This window comes from Podarcis tiliguerta, assembly GCF_965153285.1.
Source record: "Podarcis tiliguerta genome assembly, chromosome: 13".
Taxonomy (NCBI): domain Eukaryota; kingdom Metazoa; phylum Chordata; class Lepidosauria; order Squamata; family Lacertidae; genus Podarcis; species Podarcis tiliguerta.
Genome location: NC_139546.1, coordinates 34,471,922 through 34,489,843, shown reverse-complemented (window position 1 = coordinate 34,489,843; position 17,922 = coordinate 34,471,922). Strand labels below are relative to the sequence as shown.

Genomic DNA, 17,922 nt, shown 5'->3' with positions numbered 1-17,922 from the left:
AGGCAACAAAATATCCTTAAAGTAGTGACTGGTGGTGGGCAGGTGGGACATAGGGGACAGAGCTGGTGTTTCTTTGCAAACAAGAAAGGAGCCAGGGCAAAAAAGAACAAATACAACTTTGTAATCTGACATTCAGGGTTTGTAGGCAAATCTTAGGTAGGCGTGCTTATCTGGAAGTGCTGATGATCTTGGCTCATGTTAATCTGTGCAGGATCACAGCTGTAGATTGTAACTTGCTTTGCGACTTGGCTGTGGAATTAATTCCACCCTTCCCAGTCAATCAGTGAAGGATGGAGGGCAGCAGACAAAGTTGTACTTTGGGGACTTATTTTTTATTCATCGGAGGTGTTGTAACCAAGAGAGAGAGATAGCGTTCTCTCATTCTTGATCTCATCAGCACCCAGAAGAGAGCAGCGCTGTGCCTCTGGTTCCTCTTTCTGCCTACACTTTGTACTAGGTGGGAACCTGTGGTCCTCTGACTGTTGTTCAACTCCCATCAACCCCACCCAGTATGGTAAATGGTGATGGGTTTTGAAGCTGGAAGTTTCTTAAGGGTTCCTCAGTGAGAAGATGTTTCCATGCGCTCTGGCTTCCATCACGGTGTCCCATTGTGCCAGAAGCAGTTTAGTCTTGCTGGCCACATGACCTGGAAAACCAGTCTGCGGACAAATGCCGGCTTCCTCAGCCTGGAAGCAGAGATGAGTGTTGCACCCTGTAGTTGAATTTGACTGGACTTAACCATCCAGGAGTCCTTTACCTTTACCTTTTACCCAGTGAGAAGACCTGCTCTGGTGGATAATGGATGAGCTTTGCAGGAAGACGTTGCCCACCACCACTTCCAATCTTCGCCTACAATGCACAGCTACATAGCAGTTTTGGGTGTTTTCTATAGCGTGCATTCTTATTTCCCATGGAGTGACAGTGAAGTTTCATCAGATCTGGAAAGGGTGATGTGTAAGCAGCTAAGTTACATACCTTTCTAAATACTCCCTAGAATCCCTGCTTATGTTTTGGTAAATGGTTTTGTACTGATCAAAAGGGTACATTTAATTTTAATGGTTAAAAGCAACAACTACTTCACAGAATCCTTTGCAACATGTCAGAGTTCTGTGGCAGGTAAATCAATATTGGAAAGGTTCTCTGGATGCGGAAAGTTTTGTGAAAACACTGCTGTAAGTGGCATGCTAGCATTCTCTTCATTAAATAAATAGTGAAAGGTGTGTCTCCTGCCCACGCATTAAGATCTTCAACTGAGGCCCTTTTCCAAATGCCATTGCTTGCTAAAGTGCATTACACTTGGAGAGAGAGAGAGCCTTTCAGTGGATGGGCTCCTGACTTTGGACCACCCTAAAGATGTTCAACTAGCATTAACATTATAGCCTTCTTGGGACAGAGCCAAGACTTCCTTGCTTGCCCAGGTATTTTTAAAAGTTACACGTGGTTTGCTTTATAGTTTTAGCTCTGTGTGTTTTTGTTTCTTTTGTCTTAGGACGTATTCTGTTTTGTTTTTATTGTATTTTATTGCTGCTATTGTATGTTGCCTTAGGAACCGACTGGATGGACAATTCAGAATTATTATTATTTTTAAATAACAACTTTAGCCTTCCTGATCCAAAATTCTCAGGCTGGGTTGCAATCTTACTAACTATAAATCTTAAGGTCCTGGTTTAAACAAAAAGTAACAGAACTATAACAGAGGAGCCCACTCTAAATGAGTCATGATGGACAGACTTATTTGATATATCTTTATCCTGCACCTTTCTCCAAGAACTCAGGGCTGTATGTGTTGCCCTCACCATTTATACTTGCCATAATTCTGTGTGGTAGATTAGGCTAAAAGAGGGGTCACTGGACCATTTTATCATGCCAGCTGTAAGGAACCAAGTGCCGGCTTTTGCAATCTTTCAAAATGGTACAACTTCATATGCCAAAGAATCCTTGGTGATCTCTTCCTACATGCTGCCCTGAGCTTTTTGGAGAAGGGTGCAAGATTCCAGACTGTTTGCAGTGTTAAGATGCTGCACAGCAGCTGTTAACAAAACATGTTTCATTTCTGCTCAGCCTTTAACTCCAGGATTGTCTCATGCACAGGTAAAACTGCTGCTCTGCGTCTTCACGGAGAGTTCAGGCTTGGCAGGAGGAGTCATTCACACTCCTAGATAAATGCTCACAGTCAACCTGTTCACAAACACAGCTCTCTTTGTGATGTTCATATCTAATGCTTGGATTGCATTCTCTCTCTTTCACACACACACACACACACACACACACACACACACAAATGATTGTAAGTGTACAGCAGGGGCGGGGAACCTTTTTCACCCTGAGGGCCACATTTTGTTCTGGGCAATGTTCTAAGGGCCACGTAGCAGTGAATGTTCATGCAAGGTACTTTGCAAGTCCTATGTTCAGATGTTCCCAAGCCAAAGTTTATAGGTTGGAGGAAGGATTGAATCTGAGCCAGCCCTTTCCTTGGGGGCTCAGTCTGCCAAAGACAACGCCATCCCTTTCCCTGCCCCTTCTCCTGTGAGTGTCTGGTGCCACTTCTTATCAGAGGAATGCATTCCGTTCCCCTTCTTCCCTAAAAGGCTTCGCTGATGCTGAGCTGTCTACTTTATAAAAGGCCACCAGCCATTTTGGTGACTGCACAGTAACTCAAAACCTGTTTCCCCGCCATCTGTGCATCGTCCGGTTCCCAGAGACATCAGGTAAAGGGGGGCAGTTCTGTTTGGGAGGTGGGGAGGAATTAAAAACATGCTTGCCTGTGTGTGTATGGGGGGGCGGAGGGAGGGTGGTATCATTCTGTGTAAACTGAAAGAGATACTCCTTTCCTCCATGAAGATAAAAGGAATCATCCTGAATATTTTCTGAGAAAACGTTTTCCCCCTTTATAGGGCAATGGGAAGGTCAGTGCAGCTGTCATAAGGTACAATAACGCTGCAATCCTATTCTCACTTATTTAATGCATTATTAAAAGATTTCTATACTGCTTTTCATTTACAAAAAGCAATACCAAAGCGGTTTCTGAAAATAAAACGCCAAATCCATTAAAAAGAGGAACAAAATCAGGAAGAACAAAAAATCACAGTAACACCCCACAGCCATAGTGCTTGCCTCATCTCAGTTCAGAGACAATTCCACATGATAGACACGGACGCAAAGAATACTTGTATTGCATTTATATCCTCCAAGGAGCTCAATGTGGTGTACAACAACCCTGTGAGGTAGGCTAGACTGAGAGTGAATGACTTGTATGCCATGGGATTGTCGCAGTCATGGAATTTGTGCAGGCCTCTAAGGCACATCAAGCTTTATTTTCTTTACAAGGTCACTTTTCAAGACCAGCAGAAACTGCAAGTTGAGTAGGCATTCCCAGGACACAGAAGCAAGCACACAGGTAGCATACATTTCATCTATTTGGCACCATCCCATCCCAAAGGACCAAACTCAGGTAGCACAGAGAGCCCCCCAAAATTCTAAAATCTTTCTTCTAAAAACATCATCCACTGTTCTAAAGCAGTTGAAGTGCATCTAATAGGACCCCCTTTTTTTAATCAGAACATATTCACATGAACAGTTACTTCAGTTTAGGACTTGCTCTGCTAGTTATTTGGTTCCATTCCCCCCCCCCCCCCGGGGCTTTTCTGTCTGCCTGTGGAGGCTGCTCCATTAGGATGAATGGAGGCGCTGCTGCCTCCCCAACCTCAAAATACTCTTCGGCTGCTTTGTGGGTTTTTCTTTTTCTTTGTGTGCAGTAGTTATATCGTTTTAGAGTATGGACTTAATGACAGGAGAAGAGCCTCTTTAGAAGTAACATGCATCGCTTTACTACTTCCAAATGCTATTATGGAAACTCTTTAGTGCAGGTGAATCCATTAGGGTGAATGGAGCGCTGGCCCAACAACCTCACTCTCTCAGCCCCCAACTGCATGCTTTCTAATTAAAAACCATCCCATGGCATGGCACTGCCTGTCAGCTTCCTCCATCTTAGTCGCAGTTTTGCCCCTTACAGAACTCGGCAGTCGGGAGGAAGATAGGGGCAAAACTAGTAGTAGCTGGTCCTGTCTTTCGTCGCCTCGGGCTCCATCCCCAGTTGGGATCCCTGCTTTCCACCCTGCCACCCCCAGTGAGCACCAGCCACCATTGCTGCCTTCATGGGGAACTCTCCAAGCGGCTGGCAATTGAAAGCGGAAGACCATAAAATGGGTTCTGAATAGGTGTAAACAGTTGAAGGCACCTAACCCTGGTTCTTAATTGCCCTGAACTTCCTATCGTCGTTTCTAAAGTTTCTCTTCTAATTGCTGATGTGCCACTGTTCTTGCTGTGTCTTAAATTGATTTGAATATTGTATTGTTTTAACATACTAGTAAGCTACCCAACCCTGTAGCTGAAGAAACATAATTGCCTAAATTATATTACATGCATTCTTTAAAAGCAACAACAATCAAGCTACCAATTTATCTGCTGGAGCTATTCTCTTAAGAGAAGGAAATGATGCCCCCTCTTAAAGAGGGTGCAAGATGAGACAATCCTTCCTGACCTAGGATACTGGGTGGCAGGTCCCGTGTCAGTATGTTGCAAGGGCCGGCCCAGCCATTAGGTAGAATGAGACAGCCTCCTCAGGTAAGAGGGCAAGGGGGTAGCAGTAACAATGTGTTACAGGGCAGAGCTGTGCATGAGGGCCCCCTTTCCACCCTCTAATAAGAGCTACCATTCTAGTCATCTTCAGCGTATAGCATGGCGGTCGCCATCTTGTCCTTGGCCTCAGGTGGCAAAATTACTTGCGCTTGCCCAGTCACTGTCATCACTGGGCAGCTGCCAAGAACTTGGTGCCCGACCATTGACCCTTTCTTGAGCCCCTGCTTTCCACTGCTGTCAGGTAAAGCTGCTCATGCATAAGGCCCCATCAAATCTGAGCTGGACCCGTTGGGTTGACTTAAAGTAAACCTAGGTCAGTCTTAAAGAGTTGTTGGCACTGCAATTCTCTTTGTATGAGGGAGAAGAAGACAGACAGAGAAGAGATCTCTTTGAAGAAAAGCGGGAGAAGGCCTGGCAGGCCCCTCCTGCTGCATTTCTGGCTGTTGCTGGCAGCAGATGTCTCTAGAAAGGGTGCTGAATGGTTGGTTTCACACCTAGCGCTAAGAATAAAGGCGTCCCTTTGCAGCTCTGGGGGTGGGGGGGGGGGTAGAGAGATGGCTGCCTCTGTATTTTTTGCTTCAAGGCTGTGAGATTTCCCCCACCCCATTTCTGAGCCTGAGGGAAATAATTTCTTTTAAGGCAGCCTGGCACAAATATTAGCCCTTCTGCAAGTGTGGGGAATTCATCCATCCCTTTCTAAGAAACATTGCACTTTCTGCACTGGCTGAGGGGATCACTTCTGAAAATAAAACCTATACCATCTCTGCCACACACAAAATGGAGGGGGGCAGGGATGTGTCTGAACTGACCCAGTCCCATCTAGCTCTGGTTTTGTGGTTCTCTGTCTCTCTCTCTCTCTGCCTCAGCCTTTTTCTCATTGCCTCCCTGTGGAATGGCCTGGCCCCATTTTAGAAGTGATAAGACAGCACAAATTTAGCTGCTCTGAAGAGCTCCAGTGATAACAGTGTATCTCGTACATGGTTCAGAGAAATATGCGCACATATATGTATATATATATATATATATATATATATATATATATATATAAAGGCCAAAGCAGGGTCTGTAGTGGGCAGGAACAAGAACAAGTTCTAGCACATTCTGAGCTCCCCAATGAAGGCCTGTTGACACGCCATGCTTTGGAGAAAGATGATCATCACCATATAAACCTTGCATTTCCTCCCGCCGCTCCCCCCTTCAGCATTTTTGCCCATTTTAGCACATGGTAATTCAGTCCCCTGGGCAGCTCCAGTTCATTTCATACAGGATTAAAAGGCAAATTCAGGTTTGAAAGGTGTGAGATGACAGAGCTACAGACAATGCACATTTCTTTCTGCCTTCACAAAATTTTATGCTTGTGCTTAAGATGTTTTAAGTGTACATTTAGAGTTCCTTTGATTGTAGGCAAACCCCTTTTTTTCTGTGTGTGGAGCTGTTTATGTACCAGATGGTTCTGACAAGGGGAGGGCAGATTCTGGTCTTGTGAAATCTATTTCTTTTTTTAAACTGAATCCCGAGATCCACCAACCACAGCCAGGTACAAAAAGACATACCTCCAGAGCAGGGCAAGGGCCCCACCAAGCAAGGAGCTGTTTTTAAAGAGATAAATATTTTGAATGCCAGGAATCCATGAAGTAGTAGCAGAGAGTCTCTGAACATGTGAAAAGTACCTTCCCCTCACCACTGCATTGTCATTTTGTAGCTACAGATCTGAGAGCAGGGATTATGAACCTAATAACCTGGGACTGAGATGACGTTGAGGCAGTCTTAAACCCTAGTACCTTGGGCTTAAATATCTAATCCTTTTCTCCCTTGCACTCCCTTGTGGAAGCATTAGAAATAAGCTTGCGCACCACGGATTAATAGTAAAGAAGGTACACATGTGTATAAAGGGAATAGTAATATATTTGTTTTGATTTCCCCCAGAATACTTGAAGTTTGATTTCTCACCATGGCAGAAGAGTGAGTCATTTTTGTTTCTTAACTGGAGGGGTGGTGGTGTGTGCGTTTTGGGTGTTGTTGAAAATTTGTGGGCTGTAGGGACAAGTGCACTTTAAAAAGCACTCTTAAGACCTGCCAGGGGTAAAGGCAGGATATATGAATCAGAGGCTCCTATTCAGTCTGACTCACCTGTGCCTTTCTGTCTTTCACAGGGAAGAGATCACAGTAAGTACTAACAAAGGAACTTTCTCAAACCTGATGAAAAATAAGCACTGTTCTTTATTTTCAGTTATGATATTTTTATGCTTTCTTCAAAATCCTTTATTAATGCATAAAGGAAACTTTTAAAAATGAAATATTGGGCAGTTAGCAAAGTATTTGCCTTTAAAATATTTAGTATTTACTTAATATTTTTTTGGAAACCGCCCAGAGTGGCTGGGGAGGTCCAGCCAGGTGGGCGGGGTATAAATAAATTATTATTATTATTATTATTATTATTATTATTATTATTATTATTTTATTTATTATTATTTTATTAATTTCTGAAAAGAGATGTTCAGGGGTCCCGGCATTCCTGGAAACTCACCTGCGCTGCCCTGAAAATGTCCCTCCTTAATTGCTAATGTGTGTAAGCATGTTGTGGTCACATTACACTGGAGAATATGCACTCTGCACGTGTTCAGTGGTGCTCTTCTTTATCATGATTCCATATGTTCCAAGAATGAATCCTGATGCTAAAAGCAGGGCTGAGCGTGTGCCTTGGCAGAAACCCAGTATATAAATGCAATAAATAAATCCGGAATCCGAAAAATGTGAATGAATGGTGGCAGAGTTACGCCACCTCCCTCCGCACCCCCCAGTCCCACAATAAACCCTCTCTAAAACTCAGACACCTCTTAAGTACCATTAAGTACCCCAACCCTCTTAAATGTACTTCCTATAGAATTTGTTGAAGGCAGTGTGCCGATGAACATAATGAAAGTAATGGTTTCTTTATTCTTGCAGTATGAGGAAGAGGAGGAGGAAGAATACGCGGAGGAGGAAGCAGAAGAGACAATAGTGGAGACCAAAAAGGAGCCACAGCCACAGCCACCCAAGACGGCCCACCCACCTCCCCCGCCTGCCGCTGTCCCTCCTCTCCGCAGGAAATCTTCCGCCAACTATAGAGCCTATGCGATTGAGCCGCATGACAAAGTGAGTTCTTGTGTCCTTTAAAGGCACATCCTTTAGGCATGGCCAAACTTGGCCCTCCAGATGTTTTTGGGACTACAATTCCCATCATCCCTGACCACTGGTCCTGTTAGCTAGGGATGATGGGAGTTGTAGTCCCAAAACATCTGAAGGGCCAAGTTTGGCCATGCCTGCTTTAAAGCAAAGCTGGAGGGTAGAATTAGGGAACCAAAGGAATCTGATTAGGTTCACATTTAAAGGTGAATCTGTCCAATTCACACTTTCTTGAAACAATACACAAACCGAAACGCAGCTATTGGCTGACATTCACATCCGTCTGAATTTTGCAGTCCAGTTCTCCAAACAGGCAGTGATTACAAGACAGCATATATCAGAGGAAAGTGTACACAAAAATGAATATATCAATGAAAATAACATATGAAAATGAATTATACTAGGGGAAGTTGCCTGTAAAAAAAACCAGTATGTTAGTCAAAACCACATGCAAAATGTGTTTATTAGGAGAAATTTGTAGTAAAGTTGGTTGATAGGCATCTGTCTGTCTCGGGAGACAATGGAGGAGTGTACCTTTGGGAGTGAAGTCTAGCCACTGCAAGGTTGTGGCTGTAGAGACCGATACAGGAGAGACATGTTTTGTTGCAGCTGGGGCAGATGAAGGCATCCGGTTGTGCTGCTGCAGACGCACCGTGACATTTCTTCTCTCTGTGCTCCTCCACTGTACTGAAATGCTGCTGAATTTTCACGAGGGATTTTTATTATTATTAAGGGAAAAAATCACAAATTGCTGCAGAAATGTGGAGAACTGAATTTAAGTTTGGACAAATGAGAAACTCAGAGAACCAAAATTGACACACCCTTCCATCCCCAGTAAAACAGCATGTGGGGGTGGATTTATGGGCCTAAAAGCAAGCGTTAATCCCATACTTGCCGTTACATTTTCTGGTCCCTCTCCTTATAGCAGTAACGAAGTCTGATATTTTTGGGAAGTGGATTTCTTGTGCAAGACTTTCCAGGTCACCTGTGATTGGGCAAACCTGAATTTGCTGGTATGTGTGAATGAATCCCACACAAAAAATAGCATTAGTCTGGAAGTCTGTATCTAATCCATTATAAGCAAACAAACAAGCCACCACCAGTCAGAGTAGATAGCATTTATTTATTTAGTATCAAACCCTTCCTCCGAATTGCACAGGGTTCTCACTTTGGGATTTGGATCTCTCAATTCTGAGGCATATATAAACCAGGCCTAAAGCGGACCAGTTGGTGAGGTGCGTGTTCCTGCTTCCTTCCTTCCCTATTGAACTGTCTGCCTTGACAGTGAGAGACTTCTATATTTTGTTTTATTTGTGAGAACAGTTATTCTTGTAATTTTAAGAAGCTCGTTTCTCTCTCACACATCTTTTCCTCACACAAGACATCTTTTCCTTTTGTTCCACCACAGAGAAAATCCAAGATAACAGCTTCTCGGAAATTACAACTCAAGGTAATGTTGGAAGACTTTCTGTGCAGAGATTTGAATGGCCAAGGGAGTCCACACTCGATCCAGTGTGCTTCCAGCCTCTACTAGTATCTAAGTGGACAAGATTTCAGGAGACTGGAAGAGGCAAGGAGGCACAGTGGGCACACAAAGATGGATTGGGCCCTGGCAGGTTTGTGGCGCTGGAGAAAAAGCATGAGACTAGAGATACTCAAGCAGGCAATGTGTCCTTCCTTTGTCTCAGGCATTGATGCTCCAGGTGGCAAAGCACGAAATGGAGAAGGAGGAAGAAGAGTGTGCCCAGGAGAAAGAGCGGTACCTCTCTGACCACTGCACCCCTTTAGAACTAGCAGGCCTCGGCCTCACAGAACTGCAGGTAACCAGGGAGGGAGGGAGGATGGGGCTGGGCCAAGGATGAAGTCCAGTCAGTGCTAACAGGTGAAGATAGATGTGATAAGAAAAGAGAACTCAGCACGCATTCCCCATTTGTGGAGTGAACCGAGCTTCCTTCTGGTTCAGCAGCTGAAAGGACAGGCGTAAAGGTAAAGGGACCCCTGACCATTAGGTCCAGTCGTGGCTGACTCTGGGGTTGCGGCGCTCATCTCGCTTTATTGGCTGAGGGAGCCGGTGTACAGCTTCCGGATCATGTGGCCAGCATGACTAAGCTGCTTCTGGCGAACCAGAACAGCACATGGAAACGCTGTTTACCTTCCCGCCGGAGTGGTACCTATTGATCTACTTGCACTTTGATGTGCTTTTGAACTACTAGGTTAGCAGGAGCAGGGACCAAGCAACGGAAGCTCACCCCGTCGCGGGGATTCGAACCACCGACCTTCTGATCGGCAAGTCCCAGTCTCTATGGTTTAACCCACAGAGCCACCCGCGTCCCTCCGAAAGGACAGGCATAGGCGCCAGAAAATCAAATGCCAGCTCAACTGTCAGCCTAATAGCCTTTCCCCTCCCACCCCATATTTGAGGGGGGGGGGGTATTAAAGCGCAATATTCATGTGCTTGCCCATTCATCTGTCTCCTGATTGGCTTTTTTAAAAAAGTAAAAAATTCTTGGTGACTGAGATTTCTTGTTCTTGTTCTGAGATTTCTACATGTTCAGTGAACACTCTTCTCTATTGCGTCTGAGCCTCCTTTTGCGCCCGAACCCTGGCTCAGCCTAATCCTGACCTGGCTGCCTTGGGTGCTCTCCATTTGTTTTTGGATTTCAGCTTGTTGGCTGGGGGTGGTGGAATTTGTAGTCTAACAGCATCTGGAGGGGCTCAAGTTGGCTTAAGCCTCGTTTGATGTAGTCACACCCTCTTCTTGCCAACTCCCAGGAGATGTGCCGGCAGCTCCATGAGAAGATTGGCAAGGTTGATGAGGAGCGCTATGACATGGAGGCCCGAGTCAACAAGAGCATCAATGAGGTGGGTTCAAGGCACCTTCATGCGGGGCTGCAGAGAGCTGCAATCCCCAGAGCTCCCTGGGGATCATAGAATTGAAGAGTTGGAAGAGACCTGGAGGGTCATCTAGTCCAGCCCTCTGCAATGCAGGAATCCTGTTCATGGCCATTCCTGGGTGGTCTTGAACCACCAACCTTCTGGTTAATATCCAGGCGCACTGACCCACTGCACCAACTGATCCCTTTAACAATCTGGGAATTGTAGCTCTGCGAGAAGAATAGGGGTCTTCCAACAACTCTCAGCACTTTTAACCCACAACAGTTCCCAGGCTTCTTCGGGGGATGCCATGACTGTTTAAAGTGCTAAAACACTGCTTTAAATGTGTGTTGATGCTGATTTAAATGTATTTTGTAGAAGATGTGACCTCAAAACAAGGCAGGTTCCAATGTAGCGGGGGAAATGAAGTACTGATGGTAGCCACTAAGTGTCAGTGCTGGTCCAGTTTTTATATTTGCATGATAAGTAAGGGCTGAGTTTGGGTCACCCCTACCACAACTGACCTCCCCTCAGTCCATTGCTGTAGCAATTTCCCTCCCTTTCAGCTCATTTCAATTTTCCAAGCAGTAATGCGGACTTTTATCAGAGGACTGAACAAATTCGTGGCAGGCAAGTCTTAAGTGTGTTTATTAGCTACCGGTTGCATACATCCCCCCTGTAATCCCAGCTGGGCTGTAACAACCTGAAGCAGCCTTTTATTGTTGCAGATGCTCGTGTATATTCTTTGCTGGGAAAATTGGTGACAGAATCTGAGAACACCCTGGAACACAGGAATTTTTAGCACGCACACCCAGCTCCTTGCTGGAGCACACGCTGGCAGCACAGCAGCGACTCTTCTCTAGTTTTCAAATGTTGACACTCTTTTGGTCTCTGCTTTCCTTTTTTTTTAAATAATATTTTATTAAGATTTTCCATAACATCACAGAAGAAAAGAAAAAGAAAAAGTACAAAAATAATAAAGAAAAACAATTAAAAACAGTTCAATTTTTCATAACATATCTTGCATTTGCTTGTTTCCCAGACCTCCCCACACCTCCCCTCTTTGTATTCCAGTTCAGTTTATTTATTCAGCAAATCCTTTCCCTCTTTACTTTATCCTTATCTTGATCTTAATATATTGTACCTCTAAATTTTCACCTGTTAACATTCCATTTTAACATATTCCTTCATACCGTTGTTACTAAAAATCCCTTAACCTCAATCCAACATCCTTCTAACATTCATTAATTTTATAATATTTCTGTAGATAGTCTTTAAATTTCTTCCAATCTTCCTCCACCAACTCTTCTCCCTGATCTCGGATTCTGCCGGTCATTTCCGCCAATTCCATATAATCCATCACCTTCATCTGCCATTCTTCCAGAGTGGGTAGTTCTTGTGTCTTCCAATACTTCGCAATGAGTATTCTTGCTGCTGTTGTAGCATACATAAAGAAAGTTCTGTCCTTCTTTAACACCAAATGGCCAACCATGCCCAGGAGAAATGGTCTCTGCTTTCCAGATCCAGGATTTGAACCAGAAGATTTTTGACCTGCGAGGCAAGTTTAAGCGCCCGGCTCTCCGCCGCGTCCGGCTCTCTGCTGACGCCATGATGCAGGCCCTTCTAGGCTCCAAGCACAAGGTCTCCATGGATCTCCGAGCCAATCTCAAGCAGGTCAAAAAAGACGACACCGAGAAGGTGAGGAGGCCGGTGGGATTGGGGTGGGTAGAGGAGGGGAAAGTGCAGCAGATGGAAGAGGAGAGAGAGTGGTTGCGGGGTCTTTAAAAACCCCATGTTCTCTAGGGTTACATGATGTAGGGAAATTGATCCTCTCCCACTGCTCTTCGGGGTAGTTTGGATGACGGGGAAACATGCAACTTTCATGGCAAGAAACCTGAAGCTTCAGTATGTGCTTGAATCCGTCCTGCAAAAAAACTGACGGCCTGGAAGTGCCCAGAGCCCAGAGACTCTCCCATGCACTGGGGATGGCCTCAGCCTCTGTGCTTGGAAATGCTGCAACTCAGTGGTTGAGCCTATGCGTTGTAGGCAGAAGTTCCCAGGTTCACCCTCTAGGCAGGTGCCTGGAGAGCGGTGCCAGTCTGATGCACAGGAAGCAGCTTCCTTTGATCCTATGAACAGCAACCAGGGGTGGACTTGGGTACTATGGCACCCTGCACAAAGCCCATATTGGGTGCCCCCTCTCCCGCCCACTACTTTCTCCTTTGGAAAGCAGGTGTGAGGGCTCTGGCAGGGTCCTAGAGCCCTCCCCCCATTGCCCCAAGCTGGGAAAGTGCTAACTAGGCTTTGGGAAGCAGCAGGGAGGACTCTAGGACCCTGCCAGGGCCTCATGCCTCCTTCCTGAAGGCCAGCACCTCGCCTACTGGGCTTTGCTACCTGCGCCCCCTTGGCTCAGTGCCCAGTGTATGCAGACTGCTCACACAGCCTTAACTCCACCCCTGCAAGCAACTAGTGGTGGGTGGGTGTGGGTGAGAGAGGGAGGGAGACAGAGAGGTTTTGGCAGGAATAGCTTTCTTCACTCCTGCATGACAAGCAGCTGCATCTTCCAAAAAATATTCTTCTATACAGTTCTTTTTTAAAAAAAGGATTCCTTCCCTCCTTTGTGTCTGATCGTGCTAATGTGAGGAGAACAGAGACCGAGACCCTATGTTGCTGGCTGTTCAGACCTTGCATGAATTTTGAAATATTTTGTTAAATAATGGTTGCTGGGGAGGTTATTAGGATTTGACTTCCGTAAACAGGCAAACAGTCTTCTTTGCAGTCTTAGATGTATTTACACACACACACACACACACACATATGTAAATAGGGTGGCGCTGTGGTCTAAACCACTGAGTGTAGGGCTTGCCGATCGGAAGGTCGGCGGTTCGAATCCCTGCAACAGGGTGAGCTCCTGTTGCTCGGTCCCAGCTCCTGCCACCCTAGCAGTTCGAAAGCACATCAAGTACAAGCTATACTGCCCAGAATTCTTTGAGGGTGGAAATGTGCTTTGAATATACTTTAAAGGCATATCACACACACTCAGCGAGACCCACGTGACTGTATCGTGTGCTTTCAGGCCACGCTGCTGGGACTACCAGCTAAGTACCATGGATAGTTACAGCAGTTGGCATGGATGGACATAAATTTTCACAAACCTGCATTGTCTCTGCCAACAGTTCTTCTCTAATTATTCTCACCCCCTTGCCAGATTCCTCCTCCTCTGCATTTTTCTTTCCTTCCGTTCCTGTCACTGTAGCACGGAGAATATTCCATGCACGCAGTGGTGTGCTTTGATAATTTTAGATTATGGTGTTACAGGAGGAGGTCCTGGAAGCCGCACCCCTTTACTTCCTTCAAATAGCAATATGGGAGCATCTTCCGTGGAAGCTAGCCCACTGCCCCACCAACCTCCATTCTGCCTTGGCCCGTCCTCACCTGTCCTGCCTTCTTACTTGAAATGAACCCAGAGGGTGGCTCTGTTTGCTACCTCCTGCTGCTCATTCTCAGTGTAGAACTCAGCAGGGAGAAGGAGGAGGGACTAGACGTATTTGGCTCCGCCTGCCATTGGCTTTGGCTCCGCCTGTCACACATTGGCCCACCTATTGGAGGAGGATTGGTTCTCTCAATCAACCTCGTTTGTCCTCCTGCAGGAGAATCGGGAGGTCGGGGACTGGCGGAAGAACATTGACGCTTTGAGCGGCATGGAAGGGCGCAAGAAGAAATTTGAGACCACCGCAGGACAAGCTTGAGCAGTGTGTGAGGTAAGGGAGATCGTATGGGATACACAAACACATGTGCTATGCATTGGGCTACAATCACAAGGGACAGCATTGCTGTGGAGGGCTGCAGCCAGAGGAGGGGGCCTACCCCTCAGGGATATTCTGTGGGGCTTCCCCCCTCAAAGTCCAGCTTTCGTCGTCGTCGTCTTCTTCTTCTTCTTCTTCTTCTTCTTCTTATTATTATTACAGTGGTGCCTTGGGTTACATACGCTTCAGGTTACATACGCTTCAGGCTGCAGACTCCGCTAACCCAGAAATAGTGTTTCAGGTTAAGAACTTTGCTTCAGGATGAGAACAGAAATCGTGCAGCGGGAGGCCCCGTTAGCTAAATTGGTGCTTCAGATTAAGAACAGTTTCAGGTTAAGTACGGACCTCCGGAACGAATTAGGTACTTAACTGTATTATTATTATTATTATTAATAATAATACAGGTACCACTGTATTATTATTATTATTATTATTATAAAAATGTTTGGAAGAGGGGATATTCTGTGGGGCTTCCTCCCAAAATGTCCACCTTTCATTTTTTAAAAAAAGTTTGGTCTCTAGCGCATCTGACTTGGGAAGAAGAAAGCATGCAGGCCCTATTTCAATGGTTCACTAAGAACTATAATACCATTAAGGCTGCTGTCCTGGGAGTAAGCCTCATCGAACCTCATTGAAGGATATTGACAAGCTGGAAGGTGTGCAGAGTCAGGCAGCCAAGATGAGAAAAGGGTCTGGAAACCAAGCCTTATGAGGAATGGTTGAGGGAGCTGGGGATGTTTAGCCTGGGAAAGAGGAGACTGAGAGGCGATATGATAGCCACCTTCAATTATATATAGGGCTGCCACATGGAAAAAGCTTGTTTTCTCCTCCTCCGGAGGCTAGGACACAAACCAACAGATTCAAGTTACGAGAAAAGAGGTTCCGACTAACACCAGAATGAATTTCCTGACAGTAAGAGCTGTTCAGCAGTGGAGCAGACGCCTTGTCTTGGAGGTCTTTTAAGCAGAGGTCGGGTGGCCACCTGTCATGGATGCTTTAGTTGAGATTCCTGCATTGCAGGGGGTTGGACTAGATGACCCTCTGGGTCCCTTTCACCTCTACATTTCTATGAGTCCGAGACCCCAGTGGGTCTTACTAATGAGTAAATCTGATTAGGCACATTTATTTAATTATTTAAGGGGTTTATGTGCTGCCCTCTTCAGGCATAGCCTTCGTAAGGTGGTGTACAGAAATGAGAGAAGATCCAGGCCATTCGCATTTGAGCAATGACCCCGTGACTAAATAACAGGAAAGCCAGAGACTCAGGAATCAAGTAGCATAAACACTTTGGGGATAAATGAGCCTTCAAGGCTTGCACGGAAGCAACCATGCGTAGTTCCGCAAGACGGGAATTTCACAAGTGATGAATAACTTTAAACATACAGGGCTGCCTGCATTTAGACTCTGGCCGTGCTGCAATGGTTTCCAGCTCCTTTAGGTTCTCTTGCCACCAAATGTTGGTCTGAGTTCCACGCCTACAGCAAATAGGTTCTGTCTGTAGGGGGAAAGCATGATATGCAAAAAATAATAATAATGGTTCAGTGTAACCATTGTAAATCCACACTGTTCATTCAAGCTCAAAAAACAGTCTTTCTTGCATATTCTTCTCTAATTCCAACTTCTGAAACTTGCAAGTCTTCCAGGACTCACAGCCAAGATACAATAATTAACATTTGCATAGCACTATCAAGCGTTCAGAACATTTCACATCAATTATTATCTAGTCATAATCCTTATAACACCCCTCTAATGTAAGTCAATATTGTTACACACACACACACACACACACACACACACACACCCATTATGGCTGTTAAGAGGGACTGAGGCTGAGAGATTGTGCTTGCTGAGTTCATGGGAGTGGTGAGATTTGAACCAGGGCCTTCTTGATTTGTGGATCAGTCTCTTCGCCTCCACACCACATTAGCTCATAAGGTGCAGCCAGACATTGCTTTTGGGATAGTCCTCTGAATTTTCTCTCTCTTCTTTTTCAGATGGGTGCTGTGTGTTTTCCCCCCTGATCTTTAGATGTTGTTGATGCCTGCAGTCTTGCATCTCTGCAAGAAGACTCACACTCCCGACTGCATTAATGTTCCCTGTGGTGTGAATTTCTGTAGCAAAAAGTAGAAAAATGCACTGTAGAGGCTTGTTCTCCAACTTGCTTCATATTATAAAATTTACTTTTGGGAGAATAAGGACTGTAACATCCACCATTAAAATGATCTCTTTTAAACTGTCTGTGCACATACACCCAAACTGATAGTAGGGAACAGATGGGAGGCAAGGAAATAGCTGGTTTTGTACCTGTAATGGTGCGTGCATTGTTGGTGTTAGTGTGCACGTGTTTTCCCGTAATTTAAAAGCGATGTTCATCAGAGAATGAAGGAAGACCTCACAGCCTCCAGCAAGCTCAGGGGTCTCCTCCTGACTTCCTCTCCACCAAGGATGAGCGATCACGCGAATGGCAGAAGTGTGTTTCTCTTTCGCTGGCCTAGTTAGCATTTGCAGTTGCTTTGAGAAAGGCCGTGTCTCACCTGAGGCCATTTGAAATAAATGGGTTTCACGTCTGTGTTGAATTCTGGCCAGCGACTGCCTTGCAAGTGAACCAAAAGAGGTAGCAAAGAGAGCCTTTATTGGCCCTACCGGTCCAACGTTAACTTATTTTTTTGCAGCAACTCTGAATGCAAAGAAGGGAGAGTTTTCACCATAGAGTAGGACAAACTCCACCTGCTAGAGCTCCCTCTTCTACACAGCTGTAAAGGGTCCCTATCCCAGAGATGGCAAGGAATAGAGCAGGGCTGGAGAAACTCAGAGGTGGGAGCCAATGGAGATTCTCCAGGCCTCTGTAGTTCTCTTCCCAGGCTATACAACCTTCCCAGCCACGCTGTTCGCCAGTCCTGCTTCTCACCCTCCTCGAGTGCTGGAATGTGCCTTTGAAATTTGGCCCTGCCCATCTCTGTGGCCTGTGGCCCCCAGAAGGTTGCCTATAAGGGCATGTGGCCCTTGGGATGAAATCATAGCTGTCAAGCGTCCCTTATTTGGCGGGACAGTCCCTTATCCCAGCGCCATGTCCCGCTGCTGTCCCTTATTGATGATGTCCCTTAAATTTCCCAGGTTTCAGAGGAAGCAGCACCTCTCCCCGCCTCCCTGCCGGCCAGGGAGGCTCCAACTGTGTTGCTTGGCTGCGTTGCTCACCCAATAAGAAGTCTAAGAACGACTGGGGGGTTGGAGCTTGCATGCCTTGTGCTGATCAAATCGGCTGCCTTGCCTGGGGACTCGCCTTTGCTCAACGCTTTCCAGCGGAGAGGTGATGGTGGTTTTCCTTGAGGCTTGAGGCTTTGTTTGGCTGCTGGCTGTGCTTTCTCCTTTGGCTCGGAGGGGCTCAGAAGTTGAACATACCTGTGCCCAGAAAATCCCTATTTTGGCTGCTGATCCCTTA

General features: G+C 45.7%; 1 protein-coding gene across 3 annotated transcripts; it reads left to right on the top strand.

Annotated features, from left to right (window-relative positions):
• Positions 1-2,588: 2,588 nt before the first annotated feature.
• On the top strand, positions 2,589-17,059 carry TNNI3 (troponin I3, cardiac type). 3 transcript variants are annotated; one of them, XM_083411699.1, is made up of 10 exons: positions 2,623-2,708; positions 3,328-3,397; positions 6,565-6,613; positions 7,585-7,773; positions 9,212-9,253; positions 9,492-9,623; positions 10,576-10,665; positions 12,199-12,375; positions 14,328-14,438; positions 16,478-17,059. In XM_083411699.1, the coding sequence occupies exons 6-9, from the start codon at positions 9,498-9,500 to the stop codon at positions 14,424-14,426; spliced, it is 492 nt and encodes a 163-aa protein (XP_083267825.1). In that variant the 5' UTR covers positions 2,623-2,708; positions 3,328-3,397; positions 6,565-6,613; positions 7,585-7,773; positions 9,212-9,253; positions 9,492-9,497; the 3' UTR covers positions 14,427-14,438; positions 16,478-17,059. The 3 variants fall into 3 exon arrangements, with proteins under 3 accessions (XP_083267824.1, XP_083267825.1, XP_083267826.1); XM_083411698.1 differs by lacking the exon at positions 3,328-3,397 and having other exon boundaries at positions 2,589-2,708; XM_083411700.1 differs by lacking the exons at positions 2,623-2,708; positions 3,328-3,397 and adding an exon at positions 2,900-2,926.
• The last annotated feature ends 863 nt before the right edge of the window (positions 17,060-17,922 follow it).

Bases quoted from the DNA above. Each gene is read 5' to 3' on its own strand.
- TNNI3 (XM_083411698.1), top strand. From the start codon at position 9,498: ATGCTCCAGGTGGCAAAGCACGAAATGGAGAAGGAGGAAGAAGAGTGT. The intron at 10,666-12,198 runs GTGGGTTCAAGG...TCTGCTTTCCAG, and splicing joins TCAACAAGAGCATCAATGAG to ATCCAGGATTTGAACCAGAA. The intron at 12,376-14,327 runs GTGAGGAGGCCG...GTCCTCCTGCAG, and splicing joins AAAAAGACGACACCGAGAAG to GAGAATCGGGAGGTCGGGGA.